Source organism: Dermacentor andersoni, chromosome 4 (genome assembly GCF_023375885.2).
Source record: "Dermacentor andersoni chromosome 4, qqDerAnde1_hic_scaffold, whole genome shotgun sequence".
Taxonomy (NCBI): Eukaryota; Metazoa; Arthropoda; class Arachnida; order Ixodida; family Ixodidae; genus Dermacentor; species Dermacentor andersoni.
This window is the reverse complement of record NC_092817.1, coordinates 220,465,583-220,488,662: the sequence shown is the minus strand read 5'-3', so window position 1 is coordinate 220,488,662 and position 23,080 is coordinate 220,465,583. Positions and strand designations below refer to the sequence as shown.

The window sequence follows — 23,080 nt, the reverse complement described above, 5'->3', positions numbered from 1 at the left end:
GCTTTCGCATCGCGAAAAATTGCCAAAAAATAGATTTTTTGAAGATTACATTTTCAGTTTCTATAACCCTTTTTCTATCTGATTCCCAAATATCATCACTGTAAACCATTAAGAAGTGCTCTAAAAAATTAGTTTTATCAGCCAAGGTGGCAAAAAATCTCGTGGAAATCAAGAAAGAACAGCCTTTTTCAGGCCACAATATCTCCGGAACGGCGCGCCTGAGCGCCGCCATCTTGGTCTTGTTGGAAAATGCATTTCTCCATCTTCGAATTTGCCGCTTCAGCGATCTCCTCCATACAGAAACAAGCGCACAAAAAGCAAATGATTGAAGGTCGTGCCGGAGTCTACGATTGCCCGCGCCCGCCACGTGACTCCAGCGCGGTTCGCCATTGGTCCGGCGCTCGCGTCGTCTGCTCGGCTCTTTGCACCTCGCGAGTCTGGACATCTCCACTCGCCGTAGTCTCGACGTGTCAAAGCAGGCATTACGCGGACATCGCAGTAGCGTGGCCGATCCCTATGCTTGTGCACGTTTCAGACTCGCGGCTAAGCATTCCGAGCATCGGCGACACGGACTTCGCGACCAAGATTCACGCGCAGAATCCTCGGACATGTGGCTAAGCCTTTCAGCACTCTGTCTGTCGGAATTCGTGACGAAGCACCTCGCACACGCAATCCTCGAACACGCGGCTAAACATTTCACGCATAGGAAGTCTCCGACTCGACGATCATGCACATCCCGCGCGGAATTCTCGGGCCCTCACCTAAGTGTTTTGTGCACCTAAGTGTTTTGTGAATAAGCGCATCGAGTGTCAACTCCTTGAGCCTGCGGCTAGGAATTTTGCGCGTCGACACGTCGGACTGCGTGAATAAGCGCATCGAAAGTCAACTCCTCGAGATCGCGACTAGGCATTTCGTGCGTCGGCACCTCAGACTGCGCGGCCAGGTACTTCGCGCGTCGGCTCCTTGTATCTGCGGCTAGGCATGTCTCATATCGGCACCTCAGACCCGCAACCAAGCATATTGCGCGTTCACTCTATTATCATATTGTCACGATAGCTCGTAACAATATCTATCATACCACTCCTTCATAAAGAGAACCTCATCATGAGCTCTGTTCACTAGGCGCCATGGGCTGGCACAGACACCTGGCTGCAGAAGTGATCGAGGCATCATACAAAAGTAAAATTCTGGAAAGCACCTAGCAGCTGCACATCTATCACTGGCTCTCTGATCCTAAGTTCTACAGCCATTGTCAAGTAAAGATGACTTGGGAGGCTGCTGACATTCAGAGCCTTCATTAAGTAACATGGTCAATTCTACCAAAAAAAAAAGCCTCACTGATTGTACTGGAAATTACTATCAATTGGGCAGCCTGCAGGTACAGGCTGCCTGAATGCACACTGGAACTATATTCATGCCCACACAAAGTTCGGCACGTCACTTGGTTTGAAACCTAGGCGCCATGCTCTTTGTAGAGCAGCAGCAGCAAAGAATGCCCTATAAAAAGAAAAAAAAAGGGGGGGGGGGGGAGCACACCAGACCAGAGGCCACGTGCACGTGCACAAGCCCCACACCACAAAACACCCCAAAGTCTACAGATTTGGTGGCTTTTAGAGAACTGAAGTGAAGGTGAAACTTTGAGAGCCTTTTCTCAAAACTGTTTTTCTGCCTTTCTGCTCAGTTTCTGGAGCCGATTTCTTTGTTACCGTTTAACATATTTATACTCTGTGTTTCTTTTTTTTTTTTTTTTTGCCATGTTCCTTGGGCTGCAGTGCAGGTCGTGACGTTCTCGCTCTCTTATCTTTACCCTTTGTAAGTTTACAATATGGCTATTCGTCTACCCTGAAAGTGTGCTTGATGTGAAGGTAACATAAAAATAAAATATGGCACTCCTAAAAATTTGTGCTGCAAAAAAAAAAAAGCAAGAATGTCACAACCTTTAGCATGCATTTAGCTATGCAGTCAATACTTAACAAGCCTTCTATCACGTTTTTTATGTTCCCCAGGCTCTCCAGAAAGTAAAAGGGAGAAAAATTCTGCTCAATGAAATTGAATAAAATATTCTCAAGATATCGGTCTGAAACTTTTATGGAAGCATCAGGGAGACATTCTAAACATTTGTGCCAAGTTTCATCAAAATCTATGAAGAAATAAGGAAGTTTATTTTCAAAGCCCCGTCCCCGCTTAACCCTTTGAGGGTCGAATTATTTTGAAAAAAACTTTCCCAGGTGGTCAAATTACTTTATTGCGGATCTTGAATGTACAAAATGTATAAAGTCGGGAATAAATAGTAAAAAATAATTAGGAACAGTATTTTGGTGTCGGCATCACTCAGAACTGCAAAATCTTCAATTGTATTTCCGGTCTCCTTGAAACACGGGTCTACGCACAGCGCCTTATCGCAGTCTGCACACCTAAAATGCGTGTCTGTACTTTTGGAGTGAGAAGTTGTGTTGGCGCACACATGACATCTCTGCGTGTGGCTGCCTTGGGCAAAGGTCTGAGGCACCCTCTCGTGTAAGTGCGTTGCCCTCTGAGAGCGAGAATACCTCGTGAGCGGTGGTGATAAACAAAGTAAGAGCAGTGCCAATCAAGATAGAAATCAACTTCCGCCGCCCCTGCGAGAGCATACCGACAAAGAGAAAAACCACGTTTCGCGTGCCTCTGTTGCGATCACGCGGCGGAACCGAAACCGCGAAAGCGCGTTTCCACTGAGAGCGAGAATACCTTGCGAACGTTGCTGACAAACAATCTAAGAGCAGCGCCAATCAAGATAGAAATAAACTTCCACCGCCCTGCAAGAGAGTGCCGACAAAGAAAAAAATGAAGTTTCGCGCGCCTCCGTTGCGATCACACGGCAAAACCGAAACCGCCAAAGGGGCGTTGCCGCAGTCTGAGCGACGCGCTGAAGCTAGCAATCAGCTCTCTTTATCTCCCCAAGCAGGTAGCACCAATTTCAAATGCATCTTGTACATGCTAAGAGGTGCCAGCACCTCCCGGTGAGCACGCATCGTCATTATGGCGCGAAATTTCAAACGGAGGGTTGGAACCGTACCCTTACAGCAAGGACCTTTCGGGACAGAAAACCGCCACTGTACATGTACGGCGAAAACCTTCAAAGGGTTAAGGGTAATTAATTAAAAGCAATAAACAGTAAGAATGTTGTCGCACACCACATGGTGCAGTGACAAGAACTGTTTGTTAAACTTAAGCAAAAGCCTCACCCGTTCACGCATTCCGCTGCACCCAGTTGTTAAAGATGCTGGATCCCGTCACCCATTTAGGCATCCACGTTGCAACCAGAGCCTTCTGGACAAGCCCTGTGCAAAGTCTTTATGTAGAGTCAAATGAGTGGTCCCTCAACCTTCAAAGGTCTTATTCAAGTTTTATGTATTTTGCTGCAGTAAATTCAGACTACCAACATCCTTGCTTTGCCATCATAAATGTTACGTGTGCCACACTTTTCTATAGCCGACCTAGAGCAAGGGAGCCCTTCTCACTGCGGGTGAGAAAACTCGGTGAAGAAACGTGTGTTCCACTCCTTCAGCATCATGTAATGTCTCTGGTAAAAACTGTTACCACCATGGCAGTGGCAAATTGTAGAATGTGACACATCGTTTGTTGGTGTAGCAGAACATGCTCCACATGTGCACATACGCATGCACTTTCTGGAGCTTCAGTCAAAGTACAGCTGCCCAGAGTTTTGCACAGATTTGTCAGTCACAAGCAGGCGTCTCTTACGCAGCTGTCTGCCCATCGTTTTTAGAATCCCACGTTCTACACTCTGAAACCAGTATTTTCACAGTAGAGGCCTATGCAACACTGTCGGCTAAAGCTAAACACATTAAGTAAGCAAAGCTCCCAAAGTTCATTAAATTGTCACGTATGAGTTTATACCGCTGTGGACAAGACGTTGTGAGGAAAAGAGGAGGTTGAAGTGTCTCGACGATCGGTAGATAGTGTTAACCCTGACTACTGAGCTACAACCTCATAATTGTATATATTGTAAATACATATATTTTCTCCCCCTGTAACATTTTGGTGGAGGTGCGGGGTACTCTCGCCACAAGCCAGCCCTGGATCTTCGCAGCGGGCGTCACATCGGTTCTGCTGTTATGGCTACTGACGCTGCCTCTACCGCTCAGACACCAGAGGAAGTAGTGCTAACCCAGCTACGTCACCCAGGAATCTTCATCAGCACTGGCAAGGTCGACGTCGAAGACTGGCTGATGTCTTATAAATGCGTCGGTAAGCACAAGTGGGATGGCACACTTTTGCTGGCCAACGTGATCTTTTACTTGGGAGGAACCACGAAGGTATCGTTCGAGACGCATGAAGTCAACATTATAAGCTAGGACTCCTGCAAGGAAAAGCTACGCGATCTTTTCGGAAGACCTGTGGGGCAGCAAATGGAGGCCAAGCAAGAGCTAGCGTCTGCTGCCCAGACATAAACTGAATCGTACGTCGCGTATATTCAAGACGTTCTGGCTCTCTGCCGTAAAGTGGACGTGGACATGTGGAGGCCGATAAGGTTGGACACATCTTGAAGGGCATCGCGGACGATGCGTTCAACCTCCTGCTTTGCAGGAACTGCTCAATGGTTGAGTCCATCATTAAGGAATGCCAGAATGTTGAGCAAGTGAAGAGCAAATGCATCGTACAACGCTTCAACCGACTTCCGAATACGGCTGCCACTTCCTCCTGCAACGACCCTCCGGCGTCACATTCGCCTACAACGCCAAGCTTGACGCAGGTCAGCCGTCGCGAACTTGAGGCTATGGCTCCAAGTTCTCACTGCCCCCGTATGCATGACTACATGACCATCTCGCTCATTCAAGCTGTTGTCCGCCAAGAAATCGCAAACATGGACATCCAGTATGCCGTCCACCCACGTCCCGCCTCTGCTGCACCTCGACAGTCGCTCCCGAATCGAGATCGGAACCCCTCTGAGTGGCGAACACCGGATGACAGGCCAATTTGCTTTGCTTGCTCCCAGGTCGGTCACATGTCCCGCCACTGCCGTAGTAGCCGCTGGTACTCCCCGCTTCGACCATATGCTGATTGCGGCTTCCACCGAGACCCTCTCAGAACCATATCAAGCCGGCCTTCCACCTTGGGGACACACCACTTGCCCTCGCTGCAATGCTGTCAGTCCCGTTCGCCTTTACCTCGAGGTCCTTCGTCCCCATCCTACGCTGGCCGCTTCTCGGGAAACTAAGCAATGCAGCCCCCGGAGATGCGGCCGCATTGACTACTCGGACTGCAAAACCTCTGCTGACTTCTACTGCTCGACCGAACCTTGTCGAAATTTTTGTTGATGTACCCGTTCAAGCCTTCATCAATACTGGCGCTCAGATGTCGGTTATGCGATCAGATCTTCATAGCTGTCTCCGTAAAGTCCTGATACCTGCCGAGTCACCTGCCGAGTAGCTAATGGCAGTACAACAGCCGTGATGGGAATGCGTGCCGCCCGTGTTACCATTGTCCAGCGTTAGTCCTGTTCACTGTACTGGCCGAGTGCCCCCCACGAAATGATTCTTGGAATCTACTTTCTAACTGCCCATTCAGCACCTATTGACTGTGCAACCGGCACCCTTCGCCTTGAACTTCCCCCTTACTTTACGACCACAAGTCCCGACTTTGTTCTACTGAATTTGTTCACTGCAACATGATGCTGCGACTTACGTCCGCATGTCGCCTTCTCCACCACTTCAAGATGGTTTTATGTGGTGTCCCCACTTTGCAACGTCCTCCTGGCCCATCAAATAGCGCTACCAAGCTCAATTGTAACTCTTGTCAAGAATCAAGCGTGGCTTAATCTTCTGAACTTTGGTTCGTGTCTGCAAGTGCTTCCTAAGGGTGTATCTCTCCCTGTGCTGTCCCCTTTGGAAGACTGTGGAGTAGCTGCTCTTACGCCCGAACCACGATTCAACACTGCTGCTTCTGCCCCTCCTACTTCACGCAACGACAAGTTTACACCAATGATAGCTACTGATTTACGACCTGCTTATGCCGTTGCCCTTCGCCGCATTCTGATGTCCTATGAAGAGATCTTTGATTTTAGCAATTGCCCGCTAGGTCGAACCCGTGTTGTCACCCATCCAATCCACACTTGTGACGCTCCTCCTATGCACCAGCGGCCCTACCATGTGTCTGCGGCTGAACACCAGGTGATCCAAACAAGGGTGTACAATATGCTCTCCAAAAATATTATCGAGCCTTCTCGCAGTCCGTGGGCGTCGCTTGTCATTTTGGTTAAGGGGGGAGGAGGGGATCAGAATTAACTTTTTTGTTTCTTGACAGAAAGGGCTGAAATTTGGCACACACACTGCACATTGCAATAAAGAGACAATTCTAAAAATTCATTAGGATATCTTAATTAGTTTTTGTTTTATAAGAATTTATAAGTTCCTTGCTTGTGGAAAGCCTGGCACAGTAACAAAACATGATAGGGAGCTGGAAATACTTTGCATGTTTGCCCAGATATCTAATCTACATCAAGACAGTGTTCGATTTTTTTTTTAGTGCGCTAATAATTTTTTGCTCAACATAACATGCACATGACTGTGCTTCACTGCATGGAGCCATGTAGTAATTGTGAAATAATTAAATAATGGAAAGATAAAGAAACATTTCAAGACTGTCTTTAAGTACAGCACAGCTTGTGGATCACAGCAAAACAAACTGGACCAAAATCAGTCAAGCCATTGTTGTGCTATGCTTTCCACGAGCGAGGTGATTGACAAAAAAAATGCAATTGAGAAAACTGGCTGCAAAGTTTGCAAAGTTTTAAAAGCACTGCAAATTTATTAAAAAGCACCAGGGCTGTAATATTTTGAATCATTGCTGTCAGGCATCTTCTTACACCTTTGCCTCTTTATTTGGTGGGCTTTGGATGCCTTCTTCAGGCGTTCTTTATCCTTTTCTTGCGCCGTTTGGAGTAGTGCATGACCACCATTTTCACTGCCAGGCCGAGCCTGGTATCGCAGTGTACACCCACAGAACGCTGTTGGCATCTTGGGCACAGAGCTTTAGCGATCAAAGAGTTCATCGCGGAAACAGGCATAATAATGACCTCGCAGTCACAAGGGGCCTAAATTTGTTCTTGGCATTGCTGCTTCCGCTCAGTCGCCGACACTGCGCGAAGGGAGTCGCGAACGCTGCATGCCTGTGCTTCTGCAGTCACCGCTGACACAAAACGCGGCTCGAGGTGCGTCTGAATCGTGCGACGATTCGTCTGGTGAGCCTTGAGTCACCATACAGTATGTAGCTTGTAGACGGTTGGGGCTCACTCACAGGCTGCGTGTCCCTGTCGCACGATGCATCGGAAACGCACACAGTCTCTGCCGGCGATGGAGACCTTCGACCCGCGTCGCCTCCAACAACGCGATCTCGGTTGCTGACTCGCGCGGCCGTACGCACAGGTGCGACAGCCTCCGTTGGCACGTCTTCCGGTGGCTTAGTTATCAGTATCGATGTCACAGGGCGATTGTCGGCTTCGCTGCTGGAATAGCACGGTGCAAGATAACGCGGCACGTTATCCGCATGTTCAGTCGGGTTCTCCGCTTCTCCCGCTGGCCGCAGTCTTTTTCTCGCCGTAGGAGGCTTGCGCTTCCGTTTTCCGAAGGCATGCTTCATTTAAAAGTTCTTTTCGAACGAGCGACGATCCATCACTGACCTGGGAGCTTTCATAAATCCGAATTCTGCGAGTGTCAAGCGAAGAACGACGCCGGCGTGGTTTTCAAAGCAGACAACTGCCGTCTGCTGTGGTTGCCAGCTTGCCCGCTGCTGCAGCAGCAACCAATGGCGAGACGCCTTTCAGTACGGCAACCAATCGGAGGCCCGCTTTCATCGCAGGGCCGGTGTGACCGCCTTTAGCAGACCCGCGCTTCTTTTGTGTTTGTGCGTTTGTTACAAGATGGCGACGACCGAAGAATTCAGAAACGGAATGGCGAAACTTCGAGCGTTCGAACGATACCAAGATGGCGGCGTTCGGTGGCGGGAAAGACGAGTTAGGGCTCCGCAAACTGCGGTGATTTTACGCGATTTAAAGCTGTTTTCTCGCCCTATGCACTTATAAATTAATTTTTTTCGTGCACTTTTAGTGCGTTTTCAGTCAAACCATATTGATACAATGTAGATTAGGCATTGCAGATACCGAAACGCGTCGTTGCCAAAAATCTATCTTTTTTGCGATTTTCGCGATCTGATCCCCGCGTCCCCCCTTAAAAAGGACAGTACCTGGAGATTTTATATCAATTATCGTCACCTCAATAAGATCACCTTAAAGGATCTGTATCCGCTTCCACGTATTGATGACGCGCTGGATTGCTTACACGGTGCCAGTTATTTTTCGTCGATTGATTTGCACTCTGGTTACTGGCAAATCGCAGTGGATGAACGAGATCGTGAAAAGACCGCCTTAGTCACCCCAGATGGTCTCTACCAATTTAAAGTGATGCCTTTTCGACTGTGCAATGCCCCTTGCTACCTTCGAGCGCATGATTGACTCTCTTCTGCGCAGATTCAAATGGACCACATGCCTCTGCTACCTTGACGACGTCATTGTTTTTTCATAGACGCTAGAGAGCCACCTGCACCGACTCTCAGCTATCCTTGTTATTTTTCGACGAGCTGGCCTACTGCTCAATTCTGCAAAATGCCATTTCGGCCACCGCCAAATACGAGTACTTGATCACTTGGTTTACGCTGCTGGCGTCCAGCCTGATCCTGATAAAGTTTGTACCGTTAAGCTTCCACTTCCGCGTTCATCTACCGATGTCCGAAGTTTCCTCGGGCTGCGTTCCTATTTTCGGTGATTTATTCAGAACTTTGCCGAAACCGCTCATCCTCTCGCAGACCTCCTCAAAAAGAACATCACTTTTTGTTGGGGACCCGACCAGGCTGCAGCATTTTCAACCATTATCAGTCACCTTATCAATCCACCCGTGTTGGGTCATTTTTGTCCGCATGCCTACACGGAAGTTCGCACCGATTCCAGCGGCCATGGCATTGACGCTATCTTGTCCCAATGACAGCAGGAAACCAATCTTGTGATCACGTATGCTAGCCGTCTTCTTTCAGCAGCAAATCCCAACTACTTTGCCCTTGTTCGGTCCATTGCTAAGTTCAGCCCTTACTTGTTCGGTCGGCATTTCAGTGTCGTGACAGATCATGCATTATGTTGACTATCCTCGCTCGGAGACCCACAGGCCATCTTGGCCGCTGGGCTTTGCGCCTGCAAGAGTACAGCGGGACACCAATCGTGTGATCACGTATGCTAGCCGTCTTCTTTCAGCACCAGAACGCAACTACTCCATAACAGAATGTGAATGCTTTGCCCTTGTTTGGTTCATTGCTAAGTTCCGCCCTTACCTGTTCAGTCGGTATTTCACCGTCGTGACAGATCATCATGCCTTATGTTGGCTATCCTCACTCAGAGACCCGACAGGCCGTTTTGGCCGCTGGGCTTTACGCCTGCAAGAGTACACCTTTTCCGTGTCCTAAAAATTTGGGCGGCTACATAAGGACGCCGACTGCCTCTCCCGCTATCCCGTCGACCCTACCGATGGCACCGAAACTGATACACATACCTGCGTTTTGTCGATCTCTGACTTCTCACGCATCACCGACGAGCTGCGTTGTGACCAATATTCGCGATCCATCATCGAACGCCTTACCTCGAAGCAACAGGACGTTTCCTTCCGCATGTTTGTTCTCCAGGACAGGACCTTATACCGATGCAATATGAATCCACAGAGTGCTGAACTGCTTCTCGTCGTTCCCCAGCATCTGCGCTCGACCATTCTCTCGCAGTTCCATGATGTGCCCACTGCTGGTCGTTTGGGTGTCTCCTGTGCCTTCGACCGTGTGCGCAGGCAATTTTTCTGGCCTGGGCTATATAAGTTATGTCGCTGCCTGCGAACTTGGCCAATGCTCCATGAAACCTCCATTGTCTCCCGCTGGGCACCTTCAGCCTATAGATATCCCCAGTGAGCGATTTTACTGCGTCGGCCTGGATTTTCTTGGCCCATTTTCAATTTCATCCTCGGGCAACAAGTGGGTGGCTGTTGCGATGGACTATACCACGCGTTATGCCATAACGCGGGCCCTCCCAGTGCCCAGGCACACTTGAAGTAAAACTTTGAAGCGCAAGTTGAAAGGGAAGCAGAGGCAATTCCTTCAGGGAGCTTATTCCACTGTGTAATTGCTCGTGGGAAAAATTAATATGTGAATAGATTCATCCTGGTAGCAAACTCTCGCACTTTTAATGTGTGATCAGTACGAGCAGATATATATGTAGGCTCCCGGACGTAGCTTTCTTTTTTAATGCCCCTTAAACCATGAAATATTTTGTCGAAATTTGTCAAATAAGGACGAACGTAAATATTTGTGCCTGTCTTCACGAAGAGGCCATCCTACACTCTTAAACAAAATTGCACCCTTTAGGTCGTATCTTGCCACACAGCAATAATCATCTGTCTTGTCCGCATTTCCTTTCGTTAACGCTACGAGCCGGTACTTCCAAGTCATGAAAAGCAGGCACGTTATCATCGTAACAGAGCATTCTCGACATAAAAGTACAGAGCGCAGTGTTTTCAAGAAAGTACAGTTGTCGACCGATTTTCCGGACTCCAAAAATTCGGACATGCCCGATTATTCGGTCAGCTTCGCGGCACCGCCATTCTCCCCATAGACCATAATGTATAACAACTGCCGAAAGTTCGGACACCTTGCAACCTCTCGTCTGATTTTTCGGACACTCCTTGAGCCAACTCGATCGAGGGCATCATGCACAGACTCTGACCGGCGCATAGTTCGACTTGCTTAACGCCATTTTTGTTGTGAACGGAGCCTCCTTGCTGCCCCACGAAGTGCCGCTACTGGAAATCCCCGCTCATCATCATCGTTTCTGCCTGGTTCGATAGAGTGGCCGTACAGCAGTTCCGGTTTCAGCTTAGTAAGCCATGTCAAAACAATACAGCAGCTGATTTGTTTGTTTCGCGCATGACGCTGCGAGCAGGCCACGTTTTTCGTTTGTGCGACTGGTGTCGGCACGGTGGTGTTTGCTTTGTGTGCTGTGTCGGTGTTTCGGTGGTCCAACGCGGTGTACGGAAACGTCGAGTCAAGTGTCTAATGGCGCCGACAGTGCCCGCGCAGACTGCGCTGGGGAATGCCAGCAAGCGGGTGCTGGGAGGCCTAAGATTTGTCGCCTTCCGATGTGCTTCCTACTGACGCGGAAAATGTTCTGCTGAGACCTGCGCAGTGGTTGCATTGCGATTCTGGACACCGTGTCGTTTGACAGTTTCACAGGTGCTGACACTGCTGTACTGACATGCGCAGAACTCGACGACGGCGAGATCATTCGTCAGGTTTCTGCTGCACCGCCGGACGATGACTCCGAGTCGGAAGATGACGCACCATGTGCTACGTTCACCGAGCGACGGGGCTAAGCTCCGCCTTCATTGGTTCTGCGTCATGATGCGACGTCACATCGTCCACTTCCGGTTGTTTTGGGGTCCGCCCGCGCGAAACCTCTCCGCTGGCCGCTTGGCTGTCGACCCCAAGCAAGAGCTATCGAAGCAGCGTGCGTTGCGAGCATTCTGTCGTAGCGCCGAATGTGTCTGGTATTCCGGTAATCACACACTAGTTAAAGTCTTGATGGAACAGTGGAGGCATAAACTCAAGCTAATGAAGGAACTTTAGCGTAGACGTACGTGAGCTGCCTGATCGGTCTCCACGGTCCAGCCACCCGTTGGCGCAGAGCTTAACCAGCCAAAGAAAGAGCTAGTATTGCTCTAACCAAGTGTACAACATTTTAAACGTTTACAAAAACAAAGTGTTAACGATTACACTCCTGCAAAAAATTTACACCAACAACAAAGAGTACATTTGGTTACTGCTACTGTGTGTGGTTGAGCTCTATGCCACCAGGTGGCTGCACCGTGCAGACCATTCACATTTGCGCTTCTGTTCATCCCCTGAAACGACACGCAAGGGGACACAGCCTTGCGCTTGCGTTTACCCTAATACCGGACTCTTAAAACGCTGTTGCGTTAGTAATCTTCCGGTGTAAAGCGACGGCCGCAATCACGCAAATCCTGGCACCGATCGGATAGCGGTAGTCCGATGCGCTGCAGCCAGTCCGCTCGTCTATTGGCTTGCAGAGGGACACAATGTCGCAGCTTGACATAGTGCCAATCGCTACGTTTGCAGTCCACAGCACAACAAAGTCGAATCATAGCGCTCGCGAAAAAACAGACCGACACTGTCGCGGAGCTCTCGTCAAAGACGGAGCGCTAACACAAGCAGACGACACTTGCTCTGTGCAGGAAGTGCTTAAGTGTACGGAAAAATTGTTCTTGGGCATTCTCTTTATGCTACTTTCTTTTTATAAAAACAAATTAACTAACATTCCAACTATTATGAACATCATTTGTTTACGGTAAAGTTAGAAAAGTTATCGATCACGCGCCCTGGTCAGCGAATCGGATAGCTTGCCCCACTGACGTCATATGGGTGATTTCCGTCATATGGGTAGGGGCGGCTTAAAATTCCGCCGAACAGTGTGCTGCGATCGGCAGCGATGTGCATCTTTAAAACTTTATAATAAATTACACGCTTTACGCGGAGCACTTAGATATGTCAATTAATGATCAGAAGGACCTACTGTAACGACTCAGTACGTTTGTAGAAAGTCATCAAAATCATTTCAGGGTCCCTTTAAGGTAGTCATGAAGGTGACTCCAAGATACTTAAATTCCTTGATGCACTAAGGTATTTGTTTCCATTACTGTAAGCGAAATATGAAGGCTCTTTTTTATTAGAAAAGTCATCAACACTATTAATTGACATTTGCCGGGAATGGCTCCAGTGGGAAAATGAAGCAAAAACGCTATTTAACTTGAGTTGGTCTTCAATGCTACGAACGTTTGCATAAGGCACGCAGTCATCAGCATACATACGAAGTTTGACCCGGGTGTTACTAATGACTTCGGCAGCATTGTTAATATATATAATGAATAGTAGTGGCCCCAAGACTGAGCCCTGGGGAACAGCTGAAGTAACGGTAGCTGACGACGAGTGAGCATTGTTAAAAGAAACAATCTGAGACCTCGAATCCAAATAGCTAGTCAACCAGTCAAGTAGTTTGTTGTTTTTAAGAGCCGAGCATAGTTTAACAAGAATTTTTTTGTGACAGACTGTATCAAATGCTTTCACATAATCTGTAAAGATGGCATCTATCTGTCCACGAGAGTTTAGTGTCTTGAGTGAATTCGATGAGCTGCGTGACCGTTCAGTGGCCAGCACGGAATCCACGTTGCTACTGAGAGATAATGCTATTATCGGACAAAAACCTGCTAATATGTTTGTGAATGATATGCTCTAATAACTTACAGCATGTGTTAATTACAGGAATTGGCCTGTAGTTGTAAAGCATCTGTTTGTTGCCAGATTTAATACTGGGATGACGGTAGCAATTTTCCGGAGACAAAAAACAGGGCATGAATCAATCGATTTTTGGAAAATAATGGTTGATTAACGTGAGACCCCTTCAGAGTACATTTTTAAAAATTCATTTGGAACACCATCAGGTCCGTTACTTTTGGTTGTGTCAATATTAAGCGGTTGGTTAAGAACCCCTGCTATGCATATTTGGATATCAGAAATGGGCTGTACCCTCACGTGTGCTCTGGAGCTAGGGTTAGTACCATCATCAGAGACAGACAGATGTATAGTAGTTCCTGAACGCTTGAGATATGGAACAAGAATCAGAACAGGGTTGGTTGTCAATAATAAATATAGATGAAACTGGGGATACCAGGCTAATAGTTTTCCAAAATGGTGCTGGGTTAACTTTCATGTGCCTAACCAGTGTATTCTTATAATAAAAGCCTCTTGCATCAGTGAACTTAGTAAAAAATGATGCTGACTGTTTGGCGGAGAGTTCGGGCGCTTGCGAAGCCGTTTGATTCGTCGTGTAAGTTGTATGATATGGCTGTTGTGCCAGGGGCGTTTCAAGTTACGTTTTATACAATTTCTTTGGAACAAATTTCAAAATGCATTCTTGGGCAATGTTGTAAAAGTACTCAAGGTATTGACGTCACAGTGGGCACTGGAAGTCAAGAAGTGATCAAAAGACGTTGCCAGTAAATCAGTAATAGCAGTGTCATCTGCACAGTTCAAATTCAACATAGTTTTGAGAACAGGTGCTATGATGTCAACGACCAGAATAAATGTAACAAAGACTGCTTTGTGATCAGAAGGACCATCAGTTATTTCACATTCCAAACCGTTACGTAAAATTGCCTCATTCACAAAGATAAAATCTAAGATGGAATCTTCACGCGTAGGAACAGTGACAATTTGAGTTAAGTCAAATGAAGTAGCCAAGGTAATCAGACTCGTATAGTAATTTGTCATGGCCAGCTACAAAAAGAGAGGTCCAGTTTATACTCAGGACATTAAAATCACCACACAATATCAAGTTACAGCAATGGAGCCTGTCTAACTATGTAGTGTTAGGAATGGCCTGCCGAGGTGGCAACATGCAAGTTTTCTCAGCCAGCTGCAGCTGTGCGAGCGTTGCGAGCTTCCCCGAAGAGAACCATGGAAGCCTATCACAATTGCTGTGGTGACTCATTTTGTAGGGACCTCGAGGTGCCGCTTCAACACCCCCTCGGCGCCGTTGTGACTAAATGCGATCGGCGGACCAACTATTGTTACTGAACCCACCACCGCCGACATGGTCTCTCTGCAGCAAGAAGAGCTTCCCTAACAAAAGGGTGCTTTGCGGTACGTGGCCCCAGGATTCGTCAGTCTGCTGACACTCGTGGCGACTACAGGACGCACGACAATGGACAACCGGCGGCCACGCTGCGGGGGTCAGCTAGGGGAACCAACGCACCTTTCAAGACGTAAGCCCCGAGTTCTGCGAAGCCCGTCTCACCTCGGAGGGGGCAGTGAAACCTGTGCGGAATGTGTGTGTAAGCCCCCTACCCCCTTCCCTCAAAGGCGGGCTGGCCACGAGGACTTTCTACGCTGACTGGTCGAACGTTTCCCTTACCTAGGGATCTAGGGAACACGGAGTTTTTATAAGCAGCTGTTTGTCGGCTTCTAGGGTGTGCTCTGTGATCGTACTAGTGAACTGTGTGCTCTGTGTTGCATGTTTGGAGCTTCGCGCTAATGGAGCACGCAAGACGAAGCATGCAGCACACGAATGCTGTATGCTTCGTCGTGCATGCTCCATTTGGGAGTCACGCTCGACTGTCGAATGTATCTCTTGTTTAAAATGTAAATACTGTAAATAATACCCTGTTAGCCTAGTATCCCCAAGATCCTCTCTACGACCTTCAACTCCGACAACTGTATGACAGCGATGGGATCGTCCTACAACTCCTACATCTGGATGGCAGCGGTGAGATCGGCCTACGGCTCGTAGATCGGCCTACGACTCTTAGACAGCAACGGCAGCTCACGGACTTTGGGGCACGATGACCGACCGGTATCCCGATCAAGTTGGAGGCGACTTGAGATTGACCACTTCTTCCAACTGACTGGATACGGCGGAGGACTGGTGATATGGTGCTGCTTCAGTGAATAAGCGTTTGGTTTTGGCTGTAAGATTTACCAGGCTTCAATTTCTCTGCGTGCGTAGATTTCATTCGCTGGGATCTTTTACTTGTATTCTGATTTGCATGGGTATCTCAGCAAGTATTGTGTGACAGCAGAGCCAAAGCTTAAAGTAGCGACCATGTTCCTAATGTGTATGACGAGCGCCGACCTGTGGTTGTGTGAATAGATCGAGGTAAACGTAGAGGAGGACTTGACGGAAGCAGAGATTCGTAAAACCATTCTCCAAAGTGACAATGATTTGAAATTCATAGAACAAATGGGTAAACGAATTCTAAGCAAAAATTGGGAACAGGGAGCAATTAAGCAAGAACGCCAAGAGCGTGAGCGAAAACGGCAAAAGCTTGAAAAAGAAATAGCAGCAGTGAACAAACAGATACAGGATTTGCAGCAGTTAAACGCAGGAAGTCAAAAGCGGCTTGAGAAATCTGTAGGCTGGACACAGCGAAAGTGGGAGGAACTCGATAGCAGATTTCAGTCGAAAGCCGAGGAAAGTCGTACCTGTGAGATTAGCAGCACGTTCATAGGGGAACTCGAAGTGCTAGCAGCTAACGATGTCTTATTGGCACCAGAGGCCGTTAAAGGCCAGAGTGAGAGCGACGAGGTGCTGTGCCAACAGAGCACTGTAGAGACAGCTAGGCCGGCTGTGAGTGAATTGGCACAGTCACCGCGCGTGTGCGTCGCATCTAATGTTAACGAGGTCGTTAGCGAGGTACAGGGTACTGCTGACCCGACAGACACGAGCTACCATGTCGAGTCAGATCTGCGTGCCGAAGAGAAGTGCCAGCTGGACGATGCAGTTGAGGGCAGTTCTCAGGATTGCGAGCTGCGTAGCTCAACAGAAGACAACTGCATTGTTCAGTGAACGGTGCAGCTCTCCGCCAGTCTAGGTAGCCAAGAGAGGAAAGATTTAGTCAGGGATCATTTGGACTGTGCGCGCGAGACAGCAATCGAGACCGATGGGCTGTGTGCCAATGCACAGCATGAGCTGGGCAATCCAGTAGAGGGCAGTTCGCCAGAGTACGAGTTGCATAGCTTGAGTAAAGACTGCTGCATTGTTCAAGAGTCGGTTGAGCTGTCCGCCAGTCAAGGCAGAGAGAAAGTAGATTTAAATGAAAATCACTCAGACTGTGCGGGTAGGAGACCGATCCGGACCAACGAGATGTGTACCGGCCAGCACGAGGTGCGAGAAAGCAGCACGAAAGAGAATTCAAAGAGAAAGCACCACAGAAAGAAACGCCGTAAGGATAGAAAAGTGGTAAATAAGGTAGCGCAGCCAAAAACGGCGACAGGCGCAAGAAGGCAGGGCGCAAAGAAACGAAAGGTGCGGTTGTCATTGACGACTTCGGTGCATCAAACATCTTCGAGCCACCGGTCTAAAAGAGACCGAGAAGCATGTTCTGCACGGTCGTGGACAAAGAGCATGGGGCAGTTACGTTCCTCGTCATTCCGTCATTCTTTTCGGAGTGCAGCATGTAGTGCGAAGGAGCGCAAGGTGGCAAGACGAGACGAGGTGGTAGGGAGTTGCGACGCGGTTAGTCGAGTTAGTGATGAAAGCGTGGCGCCAGTACGCAAATTGGCCAGAAACTGTAACGTGTTGAAGGAGCTCATAGTGTGTCGGCCCTTTTGTTGTTCCTGGGTAGCCAGAAAACTGCGACCACCTCGAGTATGGCTCAAAAGTATGAGTCAGTCGTAAACGTTTGGAATGGGAGGCCAAGACAGCTTCCAGAGAAGTGAAACGTTTTGTTTTCTTTTTTGAACATTGGAAAATTTTCGCAATTTGAGGCTAGAATTTCTTTCAATATGTAAGGTATGAGCTTTGTTTTATGTTTTCGTTTCAGAAGCTCCGAGGTTTGAAACAGGTGTTTTATGTAAACTTGTAGTTTTGCGAGGTGTTTGGGCTTTCTTTTTTTTGTGTGTGTGTGAGTAACCTGAAGGTCAAGGTTATCTTTGAAAGGCCTATGGTAACGTGCGTGTGTATTAACCTTCTATTTTTTACAAGTGCTTCTGAATTTTTTTAAGGTTAAGCGCGTAGGTTTGCAGTTAGTGCACAATTTGCACTGAGAAGCGTTCGTAGGTTTATTAGCACGTGTCCTGTGCGGACGGAAGGAAGCAGGTTTATGATTAAGTTGCTCGTGTGTGTTTAGGGCGGCCGTATTCTGACTTCTCTAGTAAGCGTGCGTAGAACTAGTTGTTAGCAGATGCATTTCTTTTAAGGGTTCTGTGGTGTGCGTGAGTTACGCAAGTTTGGTTGCTCGGTTAAGTTACGTGTCCACTAGAGAAAGAAACGAAAGTCAGTGTGATGAAACGTTTGCGTACAACGCTAGTACATGTTCTGAATAGGGAGCACAAAGCTAGCGCGATTGTGATTACGTACCTGTGGAGTTGACCAGACTGTTCAGTGGCACCAGTACGTGCGATAAGTACGCCACTGCGATAGTGTGAGAACAGGCTGTTCGCGAAATTAGGCTGCTGAATTTATGTTCAGGTATTGCTGGTTGAGGGCCTTCGGTTTACTTCTGCGTAAACCTTCGCTCTCATGCAGCGCGACGGTCAGGTTTGGTCGAACTCAAGGGGAACGTGAACGCTCGCCTTGGCGGCACGAAATTTTGGGGCAGAATTTGGGGTTCCTAGTTGAGTGGCTTGCATTGAAATTTTGATAGGGAGCCTGGTGGGTTAACAGCTGATTCCGGGCGTTTGAACGCTGAGCGGTATTGTGTTGCCGGGATCGACTCTTCTGTGCCCGTTGTTGTGAGATGGTTGCAGGCATTCCAAGTGCGCAGGTCTTGCAGAGAGCAAAGCCATATTCTTGCTCGCCAGCCATTCTCTTCCTGCCCAGCGGTTGTCAGCACTGGCCAGTCGAGATTTTCCGGGCCATGGAGGAGCTGTTAGGAATGGCCTGCCGAGGTGGCAACATGCAAGTTTTCTTAGCCAGCTGCAGCTGCAAGCGTTGCGAGCTTCCCCGAAGAGAACCATGGAAGCCTATCACAATTGCTGTGGTGACTAATTTCGTAGGGACCTCGAGGTGCCGCTTCAACACCCCCTCGGTGCCGTTGTGACTAAATGCGATCAGCGGACCAACTATTGTTACTGAACCCGCCACCGCCAACATGGTCTCTCTGCAGCAAGAAGAGCTTCCCTAACAAAAGGGTGCTTTGCGGTACGTGGGCCCCAGGATTCGTCAGTCTGCTGACACTCGTGGCGACTACAGGACGCACGACAATGGACAACCGGCGGCCACGCTGCAGGGGTCAGCTAGGGGAACCAACGCACCTTTCAAGACGTAAGCCCCGAGTTTTGCGAAGCCCGTCTCACCTCGAAGGGGGCAGTGAAACCTGTGCGAAATGTGTGTGTGTAAGCCTTCTACCCCCTTCCCTCAAAGGCGCACCGGCCACGAGGACTTTCTACGCTGACTGGTCGAACGTTTCCCTCACCTAGGGATCTGGGAACGCGGGAGTGTTTATAAGCAGCTGTTTGTCGGCTGCTAGGGCGTCCTCTGTGATCGTACTCGTGAGCTGCGTGCTCTGTGCTGCGTGTTTGGAGCTTCGTGCTCATATGCTGTATGCTTCGTCTTGCGTGCTCCATTTGTGAGTCACGCTCGACTGTCGAATGTATCGCTCGTTTAAAATGTAAATACTGTAAATAAACCCTGTTCGCCTAGTTCCTCCCAAGTTCCTCTCTACGACCTTCAACTCCGACAACTGTATGACAGCGGCGGGATCGTCCTCCAACTCCTACAGTAGTAGGAAAGATATCGCCAGAGCTGGGCGGGCGGTATATCGCACCTAAAGCCGCGACTAAACCCCCGATTTTAATTTTGGCCCAAAGTGATTCAATGTTTAGGAGTTCTGGAAGGGCGGAAAATTTCATGCCATTTATAAAAAGGAGCGCAATGCCACCACTTCGCCCAACCAGCCTATCTCTCCGTAGAACCATGTAGCCAGAAGGCAAAAATTCAACATCGGAAATAACATCGCTCAGCCAAGTTTTGGTTACACAAACAAAAGATGGATTGTGACAATCCACAAGACAGTTGAAGTCATCAGTTTTATTTAGTAGACTATCCGCTTTTACATTTAGTAGCTTCAATCGGCAGTTAGATTTAAAATTAAATTATGGGGTTTTACGTGCCAAAACCACTTTCTGATTATGAGGCACGCCATAGTGGTGGACTCAGAAAATTTGGACCACCTGGGGTTCTTTAACGTGCACCTAAATCTAAGTACACGGATGTTTTCGCATTTCGCCCCTATCAAAATGTGGTCGCCGGGGCCGGGATTTGATCCCGCGACCTCTTGCTTAGCAGCCCAACACCATAGCCACTAAGCAACCACGGCAGGTCAGTTAGATTGCAGTTAATGGGAACTGCTGGTGGACAGACTTCCTGTTAACTTCTGAGTTTTCTTTACAATGGATTTTGAGCATCCTGCCAAGTGTAGCGATTATTATCCACGATAAGCGAGTCGTAGTGCAACTGTGCCTTGCTGCAATTTTTTCTCAAATTAACAGAGTGCTTCCATAACTTGCTACAAATCTTGCATACACGTGTAGAAAAATTTTCACGTATGGAAACCTTGGATCTCTTTAGTTTACGCACGTTTTTTAGCATTTCAATCTTGGACCTGTAGTCTATCAGTCTAAAGATGATAGGCCTTTCTTTGTCTGGTTTACGTGTTGCAAATCTGTGGCAGTGCTTGATTTTCTCACATATGACTTCCAGCTTAGTGGTCAAAAGATCAGCTACTGACTTAAACAGCTGATCAGTGCTTTCAGTAGGCGGTTCAAGAAGGCCATAAATTACTAAGTTATGTCGCGACCGATTTTACAGATCTTCATTTTTAGAGCAATTCTACGCACAGTTTCCTGAAGTTGAGTAACTGCGTGCTTGAGGTTTGTACGCGCTGGTTTACATCAGTGACGGCAACTGCCATCGATTCTAATTTACTTAAACGTTCGTCGAATGCTGCGAACCTAGAATTCAGGGTTGCCAATTCAGTGCCAATTGTACTCTGGCTGGCAAGGTCAGCTAGCGTTTGTTTTGTTTCAGTGGGGCCTGGATTACTCTCGGTGTTCGCACATAATTGTTGCAGTATCTTTAAGGAATGCATAATACTGCACATGAGACACTCAAAATGCATAGAAAATACCGGGACCTGCAGCAGCAACAAAAAGCGATCACCACTAGTATAACACTTATAAACGTATTTCAAGCCTACCTGTAAGGCGAAAAGACATTTGATGGTACTGAACGACATGCCGCTGCCTGACCCGCTGAAGAGGAGTGTCCTGGTCGCTGGTCTTGTAATCGTTGGTGAGCAGGTAAATGTCGCTGTGTGTTCCGGCCATGTGCAGCAGGGTCCCTCAATCAGCTGACAGCTCGCGACTTGAGAGTCTTAATAAGCACACGTGCTCCAGTCCGGTTGTGCCAGAGCGCATATACTGAGGATCGAGGGGTAATTATCAGACTGATATTACGGGTAAAGCAGGTCATGCAGGGATGAAACGTGGTCCTTGCAATAGTGGCTACCGGAAACTGCGGCAATCTGTAAGGCGAAAAGAACACATCTGATGGTACTGAACCACATGCCGCTGCCGGACCCACTGAAAAACTTTCCAAATAAGTGGTAAACCTAATGCACTGTGGGCAACTTGCAGTGGAAACAACTTGCATTAAAATTAGTGGATGATTGATTGAGCAGGTTGGAAGGACAGCAGTGATTGGCAGCTCTCAACCTCATTGTTGAGGGCACTGGTGCCGGTCGTGCAGAGCCGTGGGAAGGAGCGGAGGCCAGCAGCCCACCTCTGGAAGAGCAGCTGCGCCTGTCACGCCAGGAAGAGCGCACGCTGCGCTCTGAGCTGACCCTGGCACACTCGCAGCTTGCCAACTGTGAGGCACGTCTGCTGCAGTGCCGCCAGCGCCTCTGCCAGCTGGGACACGAGGTCAGGTGCATGTGCCAAGCAGTAAGAATCCCTGGGACAACACGAGCACTGTCTTGCAACTGAAGGTTTATTGGGGACAATATGCAAGGTGAGTAAAAACTGAAGGTGGAGACCTCTAGTTTGCAAGACAGCGCTCATGTTGTCCCCCTATTATTAGGTGCATGTCTCCATCCCAGGGTTCGTACACCTTCTTGAAAACCCTTGAATTTGAACATAAAATGAGAGATTCAGGGGCCCTGAAAACTCCTTGAAAATAAATGTGTTCCTTGAAAACTAGGGCTGTGGGCCAACTGATCAACATTCAAAGTAACAAGAAAGAAACGAAGAGAAGGTGGTTAACCAAGGACACTTGGAGAGGATGAAGACTAGATAAGAAGTAGGAAAGTTAAGAAAAATAACAAAGGCAGTTTTAAAGCAACTAACTCTTCACAGGGGCTACGCCATAGACACTGCCTATCAAGAAATAATCCTAGTATTTCATACTGAGCTAAGCGATTACAATGTGGCGTGTCTACCGACCCATCGTTGCGTTTTTATTCTTGCGTTTACCGTTGTGCATAACACTATGTTGGCCGCATGTCTTCGTAACTGTGTAGTCACCATCCACGATCGTGTCGATAGCAATTGAAGTTTCATCCAGAGCAGTTGCAGCCAATGGTAGTTTCATATTGACTTGGTGCGGGCGTCAGCCGTGTGTTTTCAGAACGGTAAGGCCACCCTCTTTAATCACGTCGATAGCGGCCGCGGCTTCGTCTGAGCGGTTGTGTCAAACGGTAGTTTCGTTTTGACTCGGTGCAACGTTGTCAAAGATGAAGAGTGCCGGCCACTGTTGGCAAACAGCTCACTGGTGAAAAAATCATTGAGATGTACACGAATAAAGGGAAAATCAGACATCTACCCGTTCGTAGCAATTGCTACAAAGGAAACCCATACGGGTTCCTCGAAAGAAAAGCCTCACAGTTGAAGAAAAATTCGTCCTGGTCCGGGACGAATTTTTGAGATGTACACGCGGTAGTGAAAAGCATCTCAAATGAATACATGCACCACGGTTGTAGGGCCAAGGAAGTCGCGAAGGCCTTGCGAGTGTGAATCAGTCAAAAGATTACAAGAATTGCAGCTTCCACACTGATTTTGTGCAAAACAAAAATGGGGTTTGCTAAATAAAAGCTTGTGGACATTTGTTTGTTTTCTCGATACCCCCAATAATTCGACATTCAGTTCATTGGGACATTTTTTTAATCCCATGAAAGCCAAATTAACAATGTACTATAATGTTTAAACATGGCATGTTTGTGTACAGCTTTCGGAGGAGAAATGCTGTCAAGGTGGGGAAGGAGGAGACGACCTGGCGGAGCAGCTGTCAGAGCGTCGGCGCATGGTGGCTCAGCTAAGCGAGGAACTGCGAGAGGCAAACCTGGAGGCCCTTGCTTTGGCGGATGCCGACCACAAGCATTGGCTTGAGGCTTCTGGTCAGTTTGTTTGCGCATTTGTGGCTTTCGTTCTGCTA

The 23,080-nt window shown here is 48.1% G+C and overlaps 1 protein-coding gene across 2 annotated transcripts in view; it reads left to right on the top strand.

Annotated features, from left to right (window-relative positions):
* Window positions 1-23,080, top strand: part of RASSF8 (ras association domain-containing protein 8) — an 87,369-nt gene that overhangs the window by 38,477 nt on the left and 25,812 nt on the right. For both annotated transcript variants that reach the window (XM_055074771.2, XM_055074772.2), the window contains 2 exons: window positions 21,401-21,573; window positions 22,874-23,042. In XM_055074771.2, coding sequence (XP_054930746.1) covers window positions 21,401-21,573; window positions 22,874-23,042 — 342 coding nt within the window. The remainder of the gene's footprint in view (window positions 1-21,400; window positions 21,574-22,873; window positions 23,043-23,080) is intronic.